This window comes from Tamandua tetradactyla, chromosome 4 (genome assembly GCF_023851605.1).
Source record: "Tamandua tetradactyla isolate mTamTet1 chromosome 4, mTamTet1.pri, whole genome shotgun sequence".
Lineage (NCBI taxonomy): Eukaryota > Metazoa > Chordata > Mammalia > Pilosa > Myrmecophagidae > Tamandua > Tamandua tetradactyla.
Genome location: NC_135330.1, coordinates 140,102,437 through 140,127,277, shown reverse-complemented (window position 1 = coordinate 140,127,277; position 24,841 = coordinate 140,102,437). Strand labels below are relative to the sequence as shown.

Sequence of the window (24,841 nt, the reverse complement as noted above, 5' to 3'; positions counted from 1 at the left end):
CTTCAAAAAAATCGAAGTGGAGGGAAAACTACCTAATTCATTCTATGAAGCCAACATCACCCTCATACCAAAACCAGGCAAAGATATTACAAAAAAAGAAAACTACAGACCAATCTCTCTAATGAATATAGATGCAAAAATCCTCAATAAAATTCTAGCAAATCGTATCCAACAACACATTAAAAGAAGTATACATCATGACCAAGTAGGATTCATCCGAGGTATGCAAGGATGGTTCAACATAAGAAAAGCAATTCATGTAATACACCATATCAACAAATCAAAGCAGAAAAATCACATGATCATCTCAATTGATGCAGAGAAGGCATTTGACAAGATTCAACATCCTTTCCTGTTGAAAACACTTCAAAAGATAGGAATACAAGGGAACTTCCTTAAAATGATAGAGGGAATATATGAAAAACCCACAGCTAATATCATCCTCAATGGGGAAAAATTGTAAACTTTCCCCCTAAGATCAGGAACAAGACAAGGATGTTCACTATCACCACTATTATTCAACATTGTGTTGGAGGTTCTAGCCAGAGCAATTAGACAAGAAAAAGAAATACAAGGCAACAAAATTGGAAAGGAAGAAGTAAAACTATCACTGTTTGCAGACGATATGATACTATACGTCGAAAACCCGGAAAAATCCACAACAAAACTACTAGAGCTAATAAATGAGTACAGCAAAGTAGCAGGTTACAAGATCAACATTCAAAAATCTGTAGCATTTCTATACACTAGTAATGAACAAGCTGAGGGGGAAATCAAGAAACGAATCCCATTTACAATTGCAACTAAAAGAATAAAATACCTAGGAATAAATTTAACTAAAGAGACAAAAAACCTATATAAAGAAAACTACAAAAAACTGTTAAAAGAAATCACAGACGACCTAAATAGATGGAAGGGCATACCGTGTTCATGGATTGGAAGACTAAATACAGTTAAGATGTCAATCCTACCTAAATTGATTTACAGATTCAATGCAATACCGATCAAAATCCCAACAACTTATTTCTCAGAAATAGAAAAACCAATAAGCAAATTTATCTGGAAGGGCAGGGTGCCCCGAATTGCTAAAAACATCTTGAGGAAAAAAAACGAAGTTGGAGGTCTCGCGCTGCCTGACTTTAAGGCATATTATGAAGCCACAGTGGTCAAAACAGCATGGTATTGGCATAAAGATAGATATATCGACCAATGGAATCGAATAGAGTGCTCAGATATAGACCCTCTCATCTATGGACATTTGATCTTTGATAAGGCAGTCAAACCAACTCACCTGGGACAGAACAGTCTCTTCAATAAATGGTGCCTAGAGAATGCAAAAGATATCCATATGCAAAAGAATGAAAGAAGACCCATGTCTCACACCCTATACAAAAGTTAACTCAAAATGGATCAAAGATCTAAACATTAGGTCTAAGACCATAAAACAGAGGAAAATGTTGGGAGATATCTTATGAATCTTACAACTGGAGGCGGTTTTATGGACCTTAAACCTAAAGCAAGAACACTGAAGAAGGAAATAAATAAATGGGAGCGCCTCAAAATTAAACACTTTTGTGCATCAAAGAACTTCATCAAGAAAGTAGAAAGACAGCCTACACAATGGGAGACAATATTTGGAAATGACATATCAGATAAAGGTCTAGTATCCAGAATTTGTAAAGAGATTGTTCAACTCAACAACAAAAAGACAGCCAACCCAATTACAAAATGGGAAAAAGACTTGAACAGACACCTATCAGAAGAGGAAATACAAATGGCCAAAAGGCACATGAAGAGATGCTCAATGTCCCTGGCCATTAGAGAAATGCAAATCAAAACCACAATGAGATATCATCTCACACCCACCAGAATGGCCATTATCAACAAAACAGAAAATGACAAGTGCTGGAGAGGATGCGGAGAAAGAGGCACACTTATCCACTGTTGGTGGGAATGTCAAATGGTGCAACCACTGTGGAAGGCAGTTTGGCGGTTCCTCAAAAAGCTGAATATAGAATTGCCATACGACCCAGCAATACCATTGCTGGGAATCTACTCAAAGGACTTAAGGGCAAAGACACAAACGGACATTTGCACACCAATGTTTATAGCAGCGTTATTTACAATTGCAAAGAGATGGAAACAGCCAAAATGTCCATCAACAGATGAGTGGCTAAACAAACTATGGTATATACATACGATGGAATATTATGCAGCTTTAAGACAGGGTAAACTTATGAAGCATGTAATAACATGGATGGACCTAGAGAACATTATGCTGAGTGAGTCTAGCCAAAAACTAAAGGACAAATACTGTATGGTCCCACTGATGTGAACCGACATTCGAGAATAAACTTGGAATATGTCATTGGTAACAGAGTCCAGCAGGAGTTAGAAACAGGGTAAGATGATGGGCAATTGGAGCTGATGGGATACAGACTGTGCAACAGGACTAGATACAAAAACTCAAAAATGGACAGCACAATAATACCTAATTGTAAAGTAATCATGTTAAAACACTGAATGAAGCTGCATCTGAGCTATAGGTTTTTGTTTTGTTTTATTTTGTTTTTACTATTATTACTTTTATTTTTTTCTCTATATTAACATTCTATATCTTTTTCTGTTGTGTTGCTAGTTCTTCTAAACCGATGCAAATGTACTAAGAAACGATGATCATGCATCTATGTGATGATGTTAAGAATTACTGATTGCATATGTAGAATGGTATGATTTCTAAATGTTGGGTTAATTTCATTTTTTCCGTTAATTAAAAAAAAAAAAAGAGAAGGGGTAATTGGAGCTGAAGGGATACAGACTGTGCAACAGGAATGGATATAAAAACTCAGAAATGGACAGCACAATACTACCTAATTGTAATGCAAGTATGTTAAAACATTGAATGAAGCTGCATGTGAGGTATAGGTTTTTTTAAAAAAAAAAAATTTAATAGTGGTAGAGGGGATATCAAAATACCAACTCATTTTACCATAACCATGTACTTTCTTTTTTTTTGTATGCTATCTGGTGGGAGACACATTTCATTCTTTTTCCATGTGACTGTGCCATCATTGCAGCACCATTTGTTGAATTTTTTCCCCACCTGGGAAGTGCACAGTCTGGGAATCAAACCTAGGTCTCTAACATGCAGGTGAGAATTTTACCCTTGCACCCCTAATCTACTTCATTATTAAAATGCTTATTCTGAAATAGAACTTTATTCTGGGAGCTAACTGATTATACTTCTCATGGATTTCAAGTATTTACAGTCACTGTATATTGGCATCATAACACATACTACAAGTCAGTCATGGTGGTGGTAGGAGCACAAATTTTATAGCCCTAAATCTTATGCTTCCTTGAAAATGTAATAATGATATTTTATAATTTATAAAGCATTCATTTATTCAACAACTATTCATTGAGTGACTATTATATTTCAAGTATTATTGTAGGTGCAATAAGGGGACACTCCCTATATATACACTTAAAGATTTTCTTTCTTTTTTTTTTTAACTTTTTTTTTTTTTTTTTTTTTTTTTTTTTTTTTTTAAAGGAAAGACAGAGAGAAGGAAGGAAGGATAGAAGGAAGGAAGGAAGGAAGAAAGGGAAACAATTTTAAACATTTTCTTGTTTTTATTGTATTCTGTTTCTCCGTTTTTGTTACATGGGCTGGGGCCGGGAATCGAACCGAGGTCCTCCGGCATAGCAGGCAAGCACTTTGCCCGCTGAGCCACCGCGGCCCCTTTAACTTTTTTAAATTCTAAAATATAACATATATACAAAGTAGAGAAAGAAAAAAGCAGTAATTTTCAAAGCACTTTCAAGAAGTAGTTATAGGATAGATCCCAGAGTGTGTCATCGGCTACCATACCATCATCTCAGATTTTTCCAGCTGCTCCAGAGCATTGAAGGCTAGAAGGAATATATATATTTTTATTATCACCTTTTATTCTTTTTTGTGAAAAATAACTATACAAAAAAAAGCAATACATTTTAAAGCACAGTACAACTGATTTGTAGAGCAGATTTCAGAGGATGGTATGGATTACAATTCTACAATTTTAGTTTTTTACTTCTAGCTGCTCTAAGATACTGGAGAGTAAAAGAGATATCAATTTAACGATTCAGCAATCATATTCATTTCTTAGATCCTACCTTCTCTGTGTAATTCCATAATCACCTCTGATCTTTCTCCCACTCTTTAGGGGTATTTGGGCTATGCCTATTTTACCTTTTATATGTTGGAAGGTCTGGCAATAATAAGGGGTAGGGAGAGGGAACTGGCTGCTGTTCTGGAAAGACTGGCCCCTTTAGCTTTCAGGACTTATCTGGTCCAGGGACCCATCTGGAGGTTGTAGGTTTCTGCAAAGTTACCCTAGTGCATGGAACTTTTATAGAGTCTTACATATTGCCCTAGGTGTTCTTTAGGATTGGCTGGAATGGTTCTGGTTGGGGTTTGGCAAGTTATGATGGGTAGAAATGTCTAACTGAAGTTTGCATAAGATAAACCTCCAAAGTAGCCTCTCGACTCTATTTGAATTCTCTCAGTCACTAATACTTTTTAAATTACACTTCTTTTCCCCATTTTGGTCAGAATGGCATTGTTGTTCCCACAGTGCAGGGCTGGATTCATCCCTGGGAGTCATCTCCCACGCTACCAGGGAGACCTACACCCCTGGATGCCAGGCCCCACATAGAGGGGAGGGCAATGATTTCATTTGCAGAGTTGGGCTTAAAGAGAGTGACGCCAAATCTGAGCAAAAAAAGAGGTCCTCCGGAGGTGATTCTTAGGCACCCCTATTAGTAGTCTAAGCTTACATAAACTTCACAAGAGCAAGCCTCTAGATCAAAGGCTTGCTTTGGGCGTCCCTAATGTTTGACACAGATTCAGGAGTTTCCCCAGTGGTAAAGTTTAATAGTTTCGTATTTTATTTATTTATTTATTAAACATAACAACATACAAACACGAATATTCTTACCATATGATCATTCTATTCTTAATATATAATCAGTAACTCACAAAAATCACTGCATAGTTTTATATTCATCTTGATCATTTCTTAGAACATTTGCATCAGTTCAGAAAAAGAAATTAAAAGAAAACAGAAAAAATTCACATACCATACAAAAAGAAAACAAAAAAATCCACACATACCAAACCCGTTACCCCTCCCTTTCATTGATCACCAGCATTTCAATCTACTAAATTTATTATAACATTTGTTCCCCCTATTATTTATTTATTTTTAATCCATATGTTTTACTCGTCTGTCAATTAGGTAGATAAAAGGAGCATCAGGGGCGGGCCGCGGTGGCTCAGCGGGCAAAGTGCTTGCCTGCTATGCCGGAGGACCTCGGTTCGATTCCCGGCCCCAGCCCATGTAACAAAAACGGAGAAACAGAATACAATAAAACAAGAAAATGTTTAAAGATGTTTCCCTTTCTTCCTTCTATCCTTCCTTCCTTCTCTCTGTCTTTCCTTTAAAAAAAAAAAAAAAAAAAAAAAAAAAAAAAAAAAAAAAAAGGAGCATCAGACACAAGGTTTTCACAATCACACAGTCACACTACTAAAGCTATATCATTATACAATCATCTTCCGGAAACAGGGCTACTGGAACACAGCTCTACATTTCCAGGCAGTTCCCTCCAACTTCTCCATTACACCTTAACTAAAAAGGTGATACCTATTTAATGCATAAGAACAACCTCCAGGATAACCTCTCGACTCTGGAATCTTTCAGCCATTGAAACTTTATTTTGTCTCATTTCTCTCTTCCCCCTTTTGGTCAAGAAGCTTTTCTCATTCCCTTGATGCTGAGTCCCAGCTCATCCTAGGAATTTCTGTCCACATGCCAGGAAGGTCCTCACCCCTGGGAGTCATGTTCCATGTACAGAGGGGGAGGGCAGTGACTTTGCTTGTCATGTTGGCTGAGAGAGAGAGAGAGGCCACATCTGAGCAACAAAAGAGGTTCTCTTGGGGGTGACTCTTAGGCCTAATTTTAAGAAGGGTTAGCCTATCCTTTGCAGGGATAAGTTTCATATGAACAAACCCCAAGATTGGGGACTAGGCCTATTGCTTTGGTTGTCCCCACTACATGTGAGAATATCAAGAATTCTCCACTTGGGGAAGCTGAATTTTCCCCCTTTCTCACCATTACCCCAAGGGAACTTAGCAAATACTTTTTATTCACTGTTCAAATCACTCTGGGACTTATCAGGGCATCACTTTGGACAAACCTACAAAATCCCTACTCAAGGTTCCACCTACTATGGTGTTCGGTTAAGCTGTCCACATAAGTTATATTTGGAAATGCACTAGTCAAGATATAAACTTTGTACCAAATAAACATTTTTTGCTTTAGTCTCACACAAAAGGTGACATTTAAAAATATTAATTACCATCTATTTTCAGCACCCTGCAATAATGACATTCCTTTGTTCTTCCTCATGCAAAAACATTTTTAAAATTTGTACATTTAGTCACTATCATTATATACTCTAGGCATTCCTAGATTGTACCATCTCAGTCTTTATTGTCTCTTTCTTTCTGATTTCATTTGTATAGAATTGCCATATGACTTGGCAATACCATTGCTAGGTATCTACTCAGAGGGCATGAGAGCAAGGACACAAACGGACATTTGCACACCAATGTTTATAGCAGCATTATTTACAATTGAGAAGAAATGGAAACAGCGAAAATGTCCATCAACAGACAAATGGCTAAACAAACTGTGGTATATACATATGATGGAATACGTATGTATTCCAGGCCTCCTTTCTCTATCATTCTCACATTCAGTTTCATTCAGTTTTTTAACATTATTATATTACAGTTAGGTAGTATTGTGCTATCCATTTCTGAATTTTTACAATCATTCCTGTTGCACATTCTGTATCCCTTCAGCTCCAATTACCCATATCTACTCTATTTCTATCTCCCGGTGGTCTCTGTTGTCAACTGAAATTATCCAAGTTCATTCACTAATGTCAGTTCATATCAGTGAGACTGTACAGTATTTGTCCTTTTGTTTCTGGCTAATCTCACTCAGCATAATGTCCTTAAGGTCCATCCATGTTGTTACATACTTCATAACTTTATTCTATCTTACAGATGCATAATATTCCATCATATGTATATACCACAGTTTGTTTAGCCATTTGTCTGTTGATGGACATTTTGGCTGTTTCCATTTCTTCTCAATTGTAAATAATGCTGCTATAAACATTGGTGTGCAAATGTCCGTTTGTGTCCTTGCTCTCATGCCCTCTGAGTAGATACCTAGCAATGGTATTGCCAAGTCATATGGCAATTCTATACTTAGCTTCCTGAGAAACCGCCAAACTGCCTTTCACAGTGGTGGTACCATTTTTATATTTCCACCAACAGTGGATAAGGGTGCCTCTTTCTCCACATCCTCTCCAGCACTTGTCATTTTCTGTTTTATTGATAATGGTCATTCTGGTGGGTGTGAGATGATATCTCATTGTGGTTTTGATTTGCATTTCCCTAATAGCCAGGGAAGTTGAGCATCTTTTCAACTGCCTTTTGGCCATTTGTATTTCCTCGTTTGAGAAGTGTCTGTTCAAGTCTTTTTCCCATTTTGTAATTGGGTTGGCTGTCTTTTTGTTGTTGAGTTGAACAATCTCTTTATATATTCTGGATATTAAATCTTTACCTGATATATTAATTCCAAATATTGTCTCCCATTGTGTAGGCTACCTTTTTACTTTTTTGATGAAGTTCTTTAATGCACAAAAGTGTTTACTTTTGAGGATTCCCATTTCTTTCTTCAATGCTCGCGCTTTGGGAGTAAGGTCTAGGAAACCGCCTCCTCGTTCCATAGTGTTTATCCCATTTCTTAAGGAACTTTGCTAATACTTTTTGATTATCTGCTTAATACATCCTGGGATATATCCAGGCATTACATTAAGCTATACAGGATTAAAGGTCCTCATTTTCATTCTGGGCTCCCTGTGCTTCGATTGCTTAAATGAGCTATCTAGATAGTTTGAGTTAGATTATGTGCTACAGAATATTTAGGGTCTAGACAAAATAAACCTTTCTTCCTTTGGTCTCAAAGAATAGGTGAGATTCTAAAATATAGACAATGTCTTCCTTACCCCTGTGTTCTGAATTACCTTAATTCTGACATGATCACTTTTGTTCTTATCTCTGAATAGCAGGTATATATATAAAACAGCCTCTAAAAATCCAGAAATAACAATTACCACTCTGGACTAAATGTGACTGCAACAAGAGCTTACAATCTAGGCCTCTGTTTTCTTATAAGCATTTTCTAAATGAGACCATACAGTAATTGTTCTTTTGTTTCCGGCTTATTTTGCTTCACCAAATGTTCCACAGGCTCATTCAAAATGTTGCATGCCTCTCAACTTTGTTCCTTTTTGTAGTAGCACAATACTCGATCATATGTATACACCATCATTTACCAATCTACTTCTCAGTCAGTGCATCCTTTAGCCATGTACATTCATCAGGCATCACATATAATGTTAAAAATTGACAGTCTATCAACTCCTTCAATTTTAGATAATTTCACTGTTCCCAAGAGAAAGATAACGAATAAGCATACTCTCACCAAATAGGAAATCTAAACTCCCCTTAACTCTAGTCTCTCCCCACCTTATTTATCCCTGGTGTTGCTGTGGTACTACTGATGTTTTCCTGTTAAACATATGCCATAGCATGCAATGGCAGTTTTCCCCAATACTTTAAACTTAAATACTCTGTACAAGAATCATACCTTTGAAGAGTTCATCCAAGAACTTATTTATATGTGCAGTGTTAATCAGTGGGACTCATATTCAACCCCTTTCAATCATGTTTACCTTCAATATGGTACTATTACTTATAGACCCACTAGTGAACCACCTTCATGTCTATCTATTCCCTTATATTTGAGTTCAACCTCATTAGCTAACTGTTCATCTATCTCTAGCTTTTTAACTCTAAATCCCCTATCTTCTCTATTATAAGCTTCTGATTTTACCTTTACAATGGTCATAAAGGTGTAGTCATACAGTATCTATTCTTTTGTGTCTGACTTATTTCACAAAGCAATATGTCCTTAAGGCTCATCCATCTTGTCATGTGCTTCAGGATGTAATTTCATCTTCCTGCTGCACAATATTCCATTATTTATGTATAGAACACATTTTGTTAATCCACTTGTCTACTGATAAACACTTGGATTATTTCCATCTTTTGGTGATTGTGAATAACGCTGCTATAAACATTGGTGTGTAAATATTTGTTTGTGTCATTGCTTTCAGCTCTTCTCTGTATATACAGAGTAGTGTTATTGCTGGGTCATAGGGCAACTTGATATATATTTTCCAAAGGAACCAACAAACTGTCTCACATAGCGGCTGTACCATTATACATTCCCACCAGCAGTGCATTAAGTGTCCCAATTTCTCCACATCCTCTCCAACATTTGTAGTTTCCTGATGTTTAATAGCAGCCATTCTTATAGGTGTGAGGTGGCATCTCATTGTAGTCTTGATCTGCATTTCCCTTATAGCTAATGAAAATGAGTATCCCTTCATTTGCTTTTGAGCCATCTGTATTTGCTCTTCAAAAAAATGCCTATTCTATCTTTAGCCCATTTCATGATTGGGTTGTTTGTTCTTCTGTTGTTGAGTTGTATGATTTCTTTATGTATACAGATATCAAACCTTTGTCCGATGTGTGGTTTCCAAATATTTCCTCCCATTGAGTTGGCTACCTCTTCAACATTTTGACAAAGTCTTTTGAAGTGCAAAAGCATTTGATTTTGAGGTGTTCCCATTTACCTATTTTTCCTTTTGTTGCTTGTGCTTTGGGTGTAAAGTTTCAGAAGCTATCTCTTATTACTAGGTCTTGAAAATGTTTCCTTCATCTTTTTCTAGAAGCTTTATGGTACTAATTCTTATATTTAGGTGTTTGATCCACTTTGAGTTAATTTTTGTACAGAGTGTGAGGTAAGGGTCCTCTTTCATTCTTTTGGCTATTGATAACCAGTTCTTCCAAGTCCATTCCTTTTGTTCCAGTTCAGTGAATTTGGGGGTCTTGTCAAAAATCAGTTGACCATAGATTTGGTGGTCTATTTCTGGACTCTAATTCTATTCCATTGGTCAATATCTCTATCTCTGTGCCAACACCATGCTGCTTTGACCACTGTGACTTTATAATAAGATTTAAAATCAGGAAGGTTAATCCTCCCACTTCATTCTTCTTTTATAGGATGCTTTTAGCTATTCGGGGCCTCTTTCCCTTCCAGATGAATACAGTAACTAGCTTTTCTAAAGTCTTCAAAGTAGGTTGCTGGAATTTCATTGAAACTGTATTGAATCTGTAGATCAATTTGGGTAGAACTGGCATCTTAACTGTTTTTAATCTACCTATCCATGAGCAGAGAATGCCTTTCCACCCATTTAGATCTTCTTTGGTTTCTTTGAGCAACGTTATATGGTTTTCTGTGTACATGTCCTTACGTCCCTGGTTAAGTTCATTCTTAGGTACTTGATTCTTTTGGTTGCTATTTTGAATGGAATTTTTTTTCCTTATCTCCTCAGTTAGTTCATTGCTTATGTATACAAATGTTACTGATTTTTGCACATTAAATTTATATCCCACTACCTTGTTGAATTTGTTTATTACCTCAAGTAACTTTGTATAGATTTCTCAAGATTTTCCAAGTATGGTATCATTTCATCTGCAAATAATGAGTTTTACTTCTTCCTTTCCAATTTGGATGCCTTTTACTTCTTTGTTCTGCCTGATTGCTCTAGCTAGAACTTCTAGTACAATGTTGAATAACTATGGTAACAGTGGGCATCCTTGTTTCGTTCCTGATCTTAGGGAGAAAGCTTTCAGTCTCTCTCCATTAAGTACGATGCTGGCTTTGGGTTTTTCATATATGTCATTTATCATATTGAGGAAGTTACCTTTGATTCCTATCTTTTGAAGAGTCTTTTTTTTTTTTTTACCAGAAAAGGATGTTGAATTCTATCGAATGCTTTTTCAGCATCAATCAGAAATGATCACGTGATTTTCCCCTTTCGATTTATAATGTGCTGTATTGCATTAACTGATTTTCTTGTGTTGAACCATCCTTGCATTCCTGGTATAAACCCACTTGGTTGTGGTGCATAATTCTTTTAATGTGTTGTTAGATTCAACTTGTTAATATTTGGTTGAGAAATATTGCATCTATGTTCATTAGGGAGATTGGCCTGTAGTTTTCCTTTCTTATAGCATCTTTACCTGGCTTTGGTATTAAAATGTTATTAGTTTCATAAAATGAGTTAGGTAGTGTTTCTTTTTCCTTAAATGTTTGGAAATCTTTGAGCAGGATTGGTGTCAGTTCTTTTTGGAATGTTGATAAAATTGCCTTGTGAAGCCATCTGGCCTTGCCCTTTTCTGTGTAGGAAGACTTTTGATGACTGATTGAAGCTCTTCATGTGTGATTGGTTTATTGAGATCTTCTATTTCTTCCAGAGTCAGTGTAACCTGTTTGTGTGTTTTCAGGAATTTTTTCATCTAAGTTGTCTAGTTTGTTAGCACATAGTTGTTCATATTATCCTGTTATATTTTTGTTACTTCTTCAGGGTCTCTGGTAATGGCCCTTTGCATCCTCTCTCTTTTCTTCGTCAGCCTTGCTAAGGGCCCACTGATTTTACTGATTTTCTCAAAGAATGAACGTTTGGTTTTATTGATTCTCTTTATTGTTCTTTTCTTCTCCCATTCATTTAACTCTGCTTTAATCTTTGCTATTTCTCTTTTTCTATCTGCTTTGGGGTTGGTTTGCAGTTCTTTCTGAAGTTCCTTCAGGTAAGCAGTTAAGTCCTTGATGTTTGCTCTTTCTTGGTTTTTAATACAGGCATTTAGGGCAGTAAATTCCCTCTCAGCACAGCCTTTGCTGCATCCCATAAGTTCTGATATTGCATTCTTGTTTTCATTTGTCTCCAGATAGCTACTGATTTCTCTAGCAATTTTTTTCTTTGACCCACTGGTTGTTTAAGAATGTGCTATTTAATCCCCATATATTTATGAAAGTTCTCATTCTTTGGTGGTTATTGATATCCAGCTTCATTCCATTGTGCTCAGAGAAGGTGCTTTCAATAATTTCAATGTTTTAAAATTCATAAAGACATGTTTTGTGCCCTAGTATATGGTCTATTCTGAAGAATGTTCCTTAAGCACTAGAGAAAAATGTATATCCTTGTGTTTTGGTGTGTAATGACCTATTTATGTCTGTTAGGTCTAATTCATTTATCAAGCTGTTTAAATTCTCTTTTTCCTCATTGATCCTCTCTGTCTGGTTGTTCTATCTATAGAGGGGAGTGGTGTATGGAAGTCTCCTACTATTATTGTTGAAATGTCTATAGTTTTGCCAATGTCTGTCTCATGTACTTAGGTGTTCCTTGACTGGGAACATTTATGATTGCTATTTCTTCTTGGTGAATTGTCCCTTTCATTAAAATATATGGTCTTTCTCTTATGATGTTGTTGGTAGTTAGGTTCAGGTGTCAACTTGGCCAGGTGAAGGTGTCCAGTTTTGATGCTGTGAACATGAGCCAATGGCAGGTGAACCTCATCTGCTGCTGATTACATCTGCAGTCAGCTAGGAGGTGTGCCTGCTGCAATGAATGACGTTTGATTTAATTGACTGGAAGCTTAAATGAGAAAGCTTGATGTAGCACGGTTCAAGCAGCTCAGCATACCTCATCTCAGCACTTGCAGCTCAGCCTAGCCTTTGGAGATGCAGAAAGAAATCACCTTGGGGAAAGTTGTTGGAATCCAGAGGCCTGGAGAGAAAGCCAGCAGAGATCGCCCTGTGCCTTCCCATGTAAGAAAGAACCTCAGTTGAAAGTTAGCTGCCTTCCCTCTGAAGAACTTTATGTCTTTTTTTCACATGGGCAGGCACCGGGAACCGAACCCAGGTCTCTGGCATGGCAGGCAAGAATTCTGCCTGCTGAGCCATGGTGGCCCACCCAGAACTCATTTTTAACTAAATAAATCCCCTTTTATAAAAAGCCAGGGTGGACCACAGTGGCTCAGCAGGCAAGAATGCTTGCCTGCCATGCCAGAGGACCCGGGTTCGATTCCCGTTGCCTGTCCATGTAAAAAAACAAAAAAAAAGCCAATCCATTTCTGATGCATTGCATTCTGGCAGCTTTGGCAGACTGAAACAGATGTCTTTAAATTTAAAGTGTATTTTGCACTATATTATTAGTATAGTTACTCCTGCTTTCTTTTGGTTACAACTTGCATGGAACATCTTTTTCCATCCTTTCACTTTAAATCTCTTTGCATCCTTGTGTCTAAGATGAGTCTCTCATAAGCAGCATATAGCTGGATTATATTTCCTAATCTGTATCTTTTAATTGGTAGTTTAGTACATTAACATTCAAAGTTATTACTGAAAAGGCGTTCCTTGAATCCACTATCTTATCTTTTTTATTTATTTGCCAGATCTATATATTCTTTTCCCTCTCTTTTTATCCTTTAAGTTACCCTTACGGGTACTCTTCAATTCTGTGCCCTCCTCCAGACCTCCCTCTCTTGTCTTTTTTTCCAACTGGCAGAACTCCCTTCAGTATTTCTTATAGGGCCTGTCTCTAGTTGACAAGTTCTTTCAGTATTTGTTTGTCTGTGAAAATTTTAATCTCTTCCTGACTTTTGAAGGATAATTTGGCTATGTACACAATTCTTGGCTGGAAGTCCTTCTCTTTCAGGATCTTAAATACATCCTACCACTGCCTTTTCACCTCCATAGTGCCAGTTGAGTAGTCTGAACTTAGTCTTATGCAGTTTCCCCTGTATGTAGATTTGTTTTTCTCTTGCTGCTTTCAGGATTTTCTGCTTCTCTTCAACATCTGACAGACTGATTAGAATGTGTCTTGGGGAAGGCCTATTTAGTTTTATTCTATTTGGAGTTTATTGGGCTTCTTTGATTTGTTTATTTATGTCCTTTATAAGGGTTGGGAAGTTTTCCCCCACTATATCCTCAACTAATCTACCTAGCCTTTTATTCTTCTCTTCTACTTCTGGGACACCAGTGATTCTTATATTTGTGTGCTTTGTTTTCTCCACCATTTCCCTGAGATCCAATACAAGTTTTGTCATCTTTTTTTGCCATTTGCTGTTTTGAGTGTTCAAAACCAGTTCTATTGTCCTCTAGTTCACTTATTCTTTCTTCTGTCTCTTCAAATCTGCTGTTGCATGTCTTGAGTATATTTTTTATTTGGTCAACAGAGTCTTTAATCTCTGTGGTATCTGCTATATTTCTATTTATTCTCTCAAATTCCTCTTTATGTTTTTCTAGTGTCTTCTTGATCTCCTTTATGACATTAGCTATCCCATTTACTTTATTTAGCAGAGTTATACGAACATCTTTGAGTAGTTGTTCAAAATTCTGTGTCTCCTCCAGTGTTTTCTTATTTTTCTTTTTCTTTTTCCCCCTCCAGTGTTTTAATTTGTTCATTAGATTGGGCTCTATCTGTTTGTATCTGGACAAAATGGCAGTGTAGCGAGGTGTGGAATTTCGTTCATCCTGTGGGGCAACAGTAAATAGCCAAGAACTAACTGGAACCCCCCTTTGTGCTGGGGGCTGAAAATACTTCAGTAGTCAGAATCTGTTAATTAATCACACACATGGAGCTTGCTGCTAGTAATGTCTTTCTTTTCCTCTTGGGGAAGCAACCTGAAGCACCCATGGGGGAGGGGGCGCTGGCCTCCACAGCTTGGGGGGTTCTTACAGTTCTGCGTGGGGTCTCAGCCAGTCTAGCATGTCCAGACTGTCACATGCTGTGTGTCTGGTTGCTAATGTAGCTCCAGCAGTTGTCCTGTACTGTCCCTGGTTACTTACTAGTTGCTCTGGAGGACAAACTAAATTCCATGTCTCATTAAGCTGCCATCTTGCTCCCATCCCCACTTAAAGCTTTTCAAAAAATTTTTATTTGACCCTCTTAGTTTATATCATGCATTTATTTGTATTAGTACCATCACCAAGGTGGTATAACTAAGATTCAGAATGGTAAGGGATTTACAGAGGAACATACAACTAAATAGTAGTTCATTAAATTGATACACAAACAACAGAAAAGAATACTCTAGCTAAGGGGAGATTATTTGTCATAATTATTTAGGATTAATTTTCCAAAACCCTGGGAAAAATATATATTCTGAGAAAGACTTCATTTTCTGAAACAGCATTTGTTCTGTGTCAGAAAGGAATAGTGAGAAGTATTTAAACTGATCCCATAACAACAACAACAAAAATATATTAAAAAGGTATTTACATATGCAGGATCTTCCTGGGTTCCTATAAGATTTTACATTTTAAAATACAGTAACAGCAACTTCTGAATAAAATAAAAACAAGCAATATAAAAATACATTCTAAAGCCAAACAAACAAATCCCCCAAAACCATACGGTTTTGTGCAACAAATTACGAAGTAGAATTAACTATGGTGATGGTAAAAATTCATGTGACTGATGCATGTTAAAATTGAAAACTGGGCGGGCCGCGGTGGCTCAGCGGGCAAGAGCGCTTGCCTGCCGTGCCGGAGGACCCCGGTTCGATTCCCGGCCCCAGCCCATGTAAAAAACAAACAAACAAACAAAATATAATAAAACAAGAAAATGTTTAAAAATGTTTCCCTTTCTTCCTCCCTTCCTTCCTTCCATCCTTCCTTCCTTCTCTGTCTTTCCTTCCCTTCCTCCCTCTCTCTTAAAAAAAAAAAAAAAAAAAAAATTTAAAAAAAAAAAAAAAATTGAAAACTAATATATGCATCATAACTACTTACCTCTTGACTTTATCATAGTTCTCTTGACGGAAGTCACCCTGTTGAATTAATTGTTTTGTGTCGGCTAATTCTAAGGCTAAACGTTGACATCTAATTTGAAAATCAGAGCAGTTTCTTCGCTCTTCCTCATATTTCTACGAATAAAAAATAATAATAAAACATTTAAAAGTAAATATAGGAAGAGGTGGGACAAAATGGCAGTGTAGTGAGGTGTGGAATTTAGTTCATCCTGTAGGGCAACAGTAAATAGCCAAGAACTAACTGGAACAACTGTTTGGGGGACTTCTGTGACCAGATACACAGTGTTACACCAGGTCTGTAACACATGGAAATGTTGAGATCACAGTGCAGAATGGTACGAATATCAGGCCATGAGACTGAATACCCTCCTACACTGTCACAGCATGCTGACTTGGGTCTCTTCCTGGTGGGAAACAGAAGCACTCTCAGAAATAAAGAAGGTAGCTCAACCAAGGTACAAATGCATACTTTATTAACAAACTTGGACTGCTGAATACCAGTTGCAAGCACAGATAAATCTGGGACAAGTACAAAATGAAACCTGCGGTTTCTCTTTGGCAAAGAGGAGGTGGGGCTGATGAGGGAAAAACAACAACAACAAAAATAAAACAGCTTCGGAGTTAGAAGAGCCCAGAATACTGGAAAAGTGCTGGGCCGCAAGTAAAGGGGAACATATAGACCCAGGTACCAAATCTGTCTTTTGTGTGGCAAACCCAGGGGCCTGGGGTATAGTTCTGAAAAGGATTTTTTTTTTTTTAAACTTTTTAAACAGTTCATTAGATAGAGCTGCTGGTATTCCCAGGCTTCACTACTGCCCTAGGAAAGGGCTGAATTAAGATATGTCTCAGAGACATAGTTTAACTAGTCAGGTGAAGGAGATAATTTCCTAAAGAATATTTCTATAAGCCTAGCCTCTACTGAGAGCAAGTGAAGGTAGCTCAGCCAAGCTCCAACTGCAGTTTTAATTAACAAAAGTGGACTGTTGACTATAAGCTCCATGCACAGATAAACTCAGAGGAAGCAGGAAAGGGACCCTGAGGTCTATCCTGGTACAGGGGAGTTGGGCTGATGGAAAAAAATTGAAATGGAATAAAAAAAAAAAAAAATGAAGATGGAGACTTTGGAGTTGGCTGAGTTCAGAGTACTGGAAAGGGGCTATGCCCCAAGAAGGGGGAAACACAGTATTGGTTATCAACTCCAGCTCTTGAGCAGTGAACGCTGGGGACCAGGGACTGGCACTGAAAAGGGATTCCATTTTTTTTCTTCTTTTTTTAAACTATTCTAAGTAGTGCATGAGAGAAAGCCTCAGGCATTTTCAATTGTCAAGACTAATCTACGCAATGGGTGGAGTTAAGATACACCTGAAAGAAAAAGTAACCAGGCAAGTGAGGAAGATAATCCCCTTATCTTACAGAAGAAAAGTGGGAGGCTGGGCCAAGCTCAAGTGGTGGCCCTCAGTCACAGGATTCAGACCCCAGGGGCAGTTAAACAGAAATAGCTTACGCTTATGTTCTTCCTCAGACTCTGTCTCAACCACACCCCTGGCAGGGACAGGGTCCACTGAGAATTAAAGGCACCACATCAGTTTATGCCAGTGGGGAATTGTAGGTTGAAAAGCACCACCTGCTGAGCAGGATAGGCAAAGCAAAGAGTCTACAGGCTTCACAGGAAAGTCTGATAACCTGCTGGGTCTCATCCTCAGGGAAACCTGAGACTGATTACACTCTCCTCCTGAGACATGGGTGTGTTTTGTGTGGGAAAATCTGACTGAGGCCTATTATATCTGGGAGACACTTCTCCAGAAAAGGTTCACTTTGACAGGGCAAGAAATAGAAAAACAAGAGCTAAAAAGCTCTGATCACTTAAACAGAAGCTATGCCAATGGTCTAGAATAAGTTGAACTGAATGCCAAAGAACAGATAGAGAACAAAGTCAACCAAAAAACAAACCAACCAACCAACCTAGGTAAGAGTGAAAATGACCTCTAGAATAAACTAATTAAGGAAATCAGATGCCTAGACACCAGCAAAATATTACAAGTCAAACTAGGAAAAATGAAGATATGGGCCAGTAAAAGGAACAAACTATCATTCAAATAAGAAACAGTAGTTGAGAGTATATAATGATAGTGACTAAATGTACAAATTTAAAAAATGTTTTTGCATGAGGAAGAACAAAAGAATGTCATTACTGCAGTGTGCTGAAAATAGATGGTACTTAATATTTTAAAATTTCAACTAATGTGTGAGATGAAAGCAAAAAATGTTTATTTGGTACAAATCTATACTTTGACTAGTGCATTTCCTAATATAACTTATGTAGATAGCTTGGTTGAACAACATAAGTACATGGAACCTTGGGTAAGACATGAGATTTTGTTGGTTTGTCCAAAGTGATGCCCCAATGAATCCCAGAGTGATTTGATCAGTGAGTGGAAAAGTATTTGCAAAGTCCCCTTCGGGGAATGGTGAGAATGGGGGAAAACTCAACTTTCCCAAGTTGAATTCTTGATATTCTCACAAGCAGAGTGGACAACCAAAGCTATAGGCTGAGCCCCCAGTCTTCGGGTTTGTTCATATGAAACTTAACCCCACAGGGGATAGGTCAAGCCTACTTAAAATTAAGGCTAAGAGTCACCCCCAAGAGAACCTCTTTTGTTGCTCAGATGTGGCCTCTCTCTCCAGCCAACACAGCAAGCAGACTCACCACCCTCCCCCTGTCTACATGGGACATGACTACCAGGGGTGTGGATCTTCCTGGCAGCGTGGGACAGAAATCCCAGAATGAGCTGAGATTCAGCATCAAGGGACTGAGAAAAACTCGAGAATGAGCTGAGACCCAGCATCAAGGGACTGAGAAAACCTTCTCAACCAAATGGGGGAAGAGTGAAATGAGACAAAGTGTCAATGGCTGAGAGATTCCAAACAAATTTGAGAGGTTATCCTGGAGGTTATTCTTATGCATTAAGTAGATATCACTTTGTTATCCAAGATGTAATGGAGAGGCTGGAGGGAACTGCCTGAAAATATAGAGTTGTGTTCCAGCAGGCATGTTTCTTGATGATGATTGTATAATAATATAGCTTTTACAATGTGACTGTGTGATTGTGAAGGCCTTGTGTCTGATGCTCCTTTTATCTGCCTTGTCAACAGATGAGAGGAACATATGGAATAAAAATAAATAATAGGGGGAACAAATGTTAAAATAGATTTAGTTTGAAATGCTAGTGATCAATGAAAGGGATCAGTAAGGGGTATGGCTTGTAAATTTTTTTTTTCTGTTTGTTATATTTTTCTGTTGTCTTTTTATAACTTTTTCTGAATTGATGCTAATGTTCTGGGAAATGATCATGATGATGAATATGCAACTATGTGATGATATTGTGAATTGCTGAGTGTATGTGTTGGGAATGTTTGTTTCTTGTAATTTTTTTAGTTAATAAAAAATTAAAAAAAAAGAAATAGAAACAGTAGTTGAAACAACTAATTAAAGATACTCAAACAAACATGCTAAATCACACAAAAAATCCAATCAACAAGTTGAGAGAAGATATAGCAAAAGAGATAAAGGAAATAAAGAAGACACTGGGCAAACATAAAGAAGAACTCAAAAGTCTGAAAAAGCAAATTGCAGAACTTAAGGGAATGTGAGGCACAATAGAAGAGATGAAAAACACAGTGGAGAATTACAAGACCAGACTTTAGGAGGCAGAAGAAAGGATTAGTGAAGGAGAGGACAGGACATCTGAACTCCTACACACAAGAAAACAGGTAGGGAAAAGAAGAAAAATATGAGCAGGGTCTCAGGGAATTGAATGACAACATGAACTGTACAAAAATACATGTTATGGTGTCCCAGAAGAAGAAGAGAAGAGAAAAGGGGCAGAAAAAATAACTGAGGCAATAATCACTAAAAATTCCCAATCTCTTATGAAAGAAATAAAATTACAGATACAAGAAGCGCAGTATACACCAAACAGAGTAGATCCAGATAGACTTACTCAAACACTTACTAATCAGACTGTCAAATGTGAAAGACAGAATTCTGAAAGCAGCAAGAAAAAAGTGATCCATCACACACAAGGGAAACTCAATAAAACTATCTGGTTTCTCAGCAGAAACTGTGGAGGTAAGAAGGCAGTGATATGATATATTTACGATACTGAAAGAGAAAAGCTACCAACCAAGAGTTCTGTATCTGGCAAAACTGTTCTTAAAAAATGAGGGAGAGTTCAAAATACTTTCAAAGAAACAGAAACTGAGTGAGCTTGTGAACAAGAGGCTCTAAAAGATATACTAAAGGGAACATTATAAACAGAATAAAAAAGAGAGGAGAGAGAGGTTTGGAGAAGAGTGTAGAAATGAAGACTATCAAAAGTGGTAAAAAGAGAAAGAAAAAGAATAAGATATAACATAAAATCCAGAAGACAAAACAATAGAAGAAAGTACTGCTTTTATGATAATAACATTAAATATTAATCAGGATGGCATTGTTGAGCCCATGGTTCCAGGGCCAGACGCATCCTCCCCTAAGTTTATTCATAAATATATGTAGCTAAACAATCAGTGGGCCAAGAAAGAAATCACAAGACAAATCAGTAAATATCTCAAGGCAAATGAAAACAAAAACATAACATTTCTAAACTTAGGGGAGGATGAATCTGGCCCTGGAACCGTGGGATCAACGATGCCATCCTGATTAAAAGGGGGAAAAAAGTGTAACTAATAAAGTATCAGTGGCTGGGAGAGTTCAAATAGAGTTGAGAGACAAACCCCAGTTAGACATTGCTACCTATCATAACTTGCCCAAACCCAATCAAAACCATTCCAGCCAATCCTAAAGAACACCTAGGGCAATATATAGTATTCTATAAAGGTTCCATGTACTAGGGTAACTTTCCAGAAACCTACAACCTCCAAATGGATCCCTGGACCAGTTAAATCTTGAAACATAGAGGGCCCAGCCTCTCCAGAGCATCAGCTAGTTCCATCTCCTATCCCATAAATCTGACAGCCCCTTCCAACATGAAAAAGTTAGAATGGCCATAGCCCAAATAACCCTAAAGAGTGGGATAGAAAGATCAAAGGTGATGGTGGAGTTATACACAGAGGGTAGGGTTTAACAAACAAATATGATTGCTGAGTCATTAAATTGATATTCCTTTCAATCTCCAGTATCTGAGAACAGCTAGAAGTAAAAACCTAAAATTGTGAATTGTAATCCATACCAAACTCTGAAATCGGTTCTACAATTAATCGTTGCATGTGCTTTGAAATTTATTGGTTTTGTATATATACAAAACAAAAGAGAAAAAAAAAGTCGACTGTGATGATAAAAAAATACTTATTTTTTCTAGCCTTCTATATTCTGGAGCAGCTAGAAGGAAAAATCTGAGAGGGGGTATGGTAGCCCATGACAACCTGTGAGATCTGTTCTGTAACTACTTGTTGAAGAGTGCTCTGAAAATTACTGCTTTTTTCTTTTTTTGCTTTGTATATATGTAAAAGTTAAAAAAAAACAAAACAGAAAAACAACAGAAGAACTTATGGGATGCAGCACAGATGGTTTTGAAACTTATTGCCCTAAATGCCTATATTATAAAAGAAGAAACAGCAAAAAATTGAGGAATTAACTCTTTAGCTGGAGAAACTAGAGAAAGAAGAGCAAACTAAACCCAAAGCAAACTGAAGGAAAGAAATAACAAAGAAGAACAGAAACAAATGAAATTCAGAACACGAAAACAATAGAGAGAATCAATAAAACCAGAAGTTGGACTTTTGAGAAAATCAAGAAAATCAAAGGATCCTGTACGGGTTTGAAAGGATTATGTGTGCTAGAAAAGTCATGTTTTAATCCTGGTCCATCGTGTGGAGGCAGCCGCTTGTCTTAATACCTATTCAGTACTGTAGATTGGAAACTTGATTATATTATACCCACAGAGATATGACCCACCCAACTGTGGGTATTAATCTTTGATTAGAGGGATATGTGACTCCACACATTCCAAGTGGGTCTTGATTAGTTTCCTGGAATCCTTTAAAAGAGGAAACATTTTGGAAAAGCTTCAGAGCCATGAGAACCACGAGAGCTCACACAGCCAGAGACCTGGAGGTGAAGAAGGAAAATGCCCCTGGGGGAGCTTCATGAAACAAGAAGCCTGGAGAGAAAACTGGCAGATGTCACCAGCCATGTGCCTTTCCAGCTGAGAGAGAAACCCTGAATTTTTATCCACCTTCTTGAACCAAGATGCCTTTATCTTTCTCTCGATGCCTTAGACTGGGCATTTCTATATCCTTGCTTTCATTTGGACGTTTTCATGGCTTTAGAATTGTAAACTTGCAGCTTAATAAATTTCTGTTTTTAAAGGCCATGCTGTTTCTGGTATATCACATTCTGGCAGCTAGCAAGCTAGAATAGGACTTTAGTTGGGCTGAAAAATAAAAAGAGACAGAGTGTGAGAGAGGAGGCAAATAAATAAAATCAGAAATGGGAGAAGGGACATAACTACTGACCCTGCAAAAATAATGAGGATACTATGAGGAACTATATGTTAATAAACTAGACAATGCAAATGAAATGGACAACTTCCTAGAAAAGCATGAATAACCAAGATTGACTTGAGAAGAAAATAGATGACCTCAATAAACAAATCACAAGTAAAGAGATTGAATCAGTCATCAAGAAGCTCCCAAAAAAGAAAAATCTAGGACCAGATGGCTTCACACGTGAATACTACCAAGCATTCAAGAAAGAATTAGTTATTACTGTGAAGTATGGTATGCAAAGTATAGTACGGATTTTATGTGTCTCATCTAATTATTTTTTTCTCTTTTTACCTTTACTGGTAGTCTTCATTTCTACTCTTCTCCAGACCTCTCACTCCTGCCTTTTCTTACCTGCCTGTAGTGTTCCCTTAGTATTTCTTGCAGAACTGGTCTGTTTGTCACAAGTTCTCTCAGTGATTGTCTGTCTGAAAATATTTTAGTCTCCCCTTTATTTTTTTTTAGCCTAAGGAATTATTATTTTTTTAAACTTTTTTATTGTGAAATATAGCCTATACACAAAAAAGCAATAATTTTCCAAGTATGTTTTAACAAGCAGTTATAGGACAGATTTTAAAGTTTGGTATGGGTTACAGTTCCACGTTTTTTCATTTTTTCTTCTAGCTGTTCTAAGACACTGGAGACCAACAGAAATATCAATATAATGATTCAGCAGTCATACTCATTTTACCCCTCATTTTTGAAGAACAACTATATGATGATATGGTCAACCACTGATTGTACGCTTTGGATGATCATATGGTATGTGGATATATCTCAATAAAACTGTATAAAAAAAACAAATATACCCAGGGATGAGCCTGGTCCTGGCACTGTGGGATCAATAATGCCATCCTGACCAAAAATGGAAAAAGAAGTGTAACATATAAGGTCCCTGGACCAGATAAGTCCTGAAATGCAGAGGGGCCAGCCTCCCCAGAATATCAACTAGTTCCATCCCCTTATCCCATATTATTGACTGCCCCTTCCAACTGAAAAAGCTAGAATGGGCATAGCCCAAATAACCCTAAAAGGATGAGAGAAAGATCAAAGGTGATGGTGGAGTTATAGAGAAGATAGGGTTTAACAAATGAGTATGAGTGCTAAATCATTATATTGATATTTCTTTAAGTCTCCAGTATCTTAGAGAAGCTAGAAGTAAAAACCTAAAGTTGTGGAATTGTAACCCGTACCAAACTTTGAAATCTGTTCTACAACTAACTGTAGTGATGTGCTTTGAAATGTATTGCTTTTTTGTATACATTATTTTTCACGAAAAGGAAAAAAAAAAGCATTTATCATGTGCTTTTTATCCAGCACAGATGTCATACAGAATACAAAACAGAATAAAAAAATACATATTAAAAAAAAAAAAACTAAATATAGCCGACAAATTCTGTACTGGATTCTTCTGCTAAGGTGTGACATTCCTTGCAATTAAAAAAAAATTCTCAAGTGGCAAGATTCGCTCCCAGTGAGGAGAGGAGTGTCAACAGCAGCACCATAGCTCAACAGAAGGATTGTGAAGGCCGTGTGGGATTTGCAAATCTCCCAAATCATATATACAGAAATCCATGAAAAGAGGGTTTGAAGTCACACTTACAGTAGTAGGTGAATCTGGATTGGGAAAGTCAACATTAATCAATTCATTATTCCTCACAGATTTGTATTTTCCAGAGTATCCATGTCCTTCACATCGAACAAAAAAGACTGTACAGGTGGAACAATACAAAGTTTCAATCAAAGAAGATGTTAGTCAATTGCTGCTAACAGTAGTTGATTACCCAGGCATTGGAGATGTGGTAGATAATAGTAATTGTTGGCATCCTGTCTTCGATTACACTAACAGCAAATCTGAAGATTACCCAAATGCAGAATCTCTAGTGAACAGATGACAGATGCCTGACCACAGGGTGCAGTGCTGTTTATGCTTCTTTGTGCCTTTAGGACATGGACTTATACCATTGGATATTGAGTTTATGAAGTGCTTACATGAAAAAGTGAATATCATCCCACTTATTGCCAAAGCAGACACTCTCATACTAGAGGAGTGTCAATAGTTTAAAAAACAAATAGTGAAAGAAATCTAAGCACATAAAATTAAAACATATGAATTTCCAAAAACATGGTAAAGAAGAAAATAACTTGTTAAAAAGATACAAAATTCAAAACAGAATTTAAAAAATACATTTAAAAAAACTAAATATAGTTGGAAAATTCTGTGCTGAGTTCTTATGTTAAGGTGTGTGTGTTAGGGTTTTCCAGAGAAACAGAGTCAACAGAAAACACTTGCAAATATAAAATTTATAAAGTGTCTCACATAATTGTGGGAACGCAGAGTCCAAAATTCGCAGGGCAGGCTGTGAAGCCGACAATTCAGATGGTGGGTTTGAACGAACTCCACAGGAGAGGCTCACCAGCCAAAGCAGGAAGAGAGACTGTCTCTTTTGAATC

The 24,841-nt window shown here is 37.2% G+C and overlaps 1 protein-coding gene and 1 pseudogene across 8 annotated transcripts in view; one reads left to right on the top strand and one right to left on the bottom strand.

Annotated features, from left to right (window-relative positions):
- PIBF1 (progesterone immunomodulatory binding factor 1) overlaps positions 1-24,841 on the bottom strand; it is a 341,226-nt gene that overhangs the window by 240,879 nt on the left and 75,506 nt on the right. For 7 of the 8 annotated variants that reach the window (XM_077158415.1, XM_077158414.1, XM_077158416.1 and 4 more), the window contains one exon: positions 15,825-15,958. In XM_077158415.1, the coding sequence (XP_077014530.1) occupies positions 15,825-15,958 (134 nt within the window). Of the gene's footprint in view, positions 1-15,824; positions 15,959-23,990; positions 24,072-24,841 lie in introns of those variants that run through there. The other variant, XM_077158421.1, reaches the window with a different exon arrangement.
- LOC143679546 (septin-7 pseudogene) lies at positions 16,177-24,615 on the top strand (annotated as a pseudogene).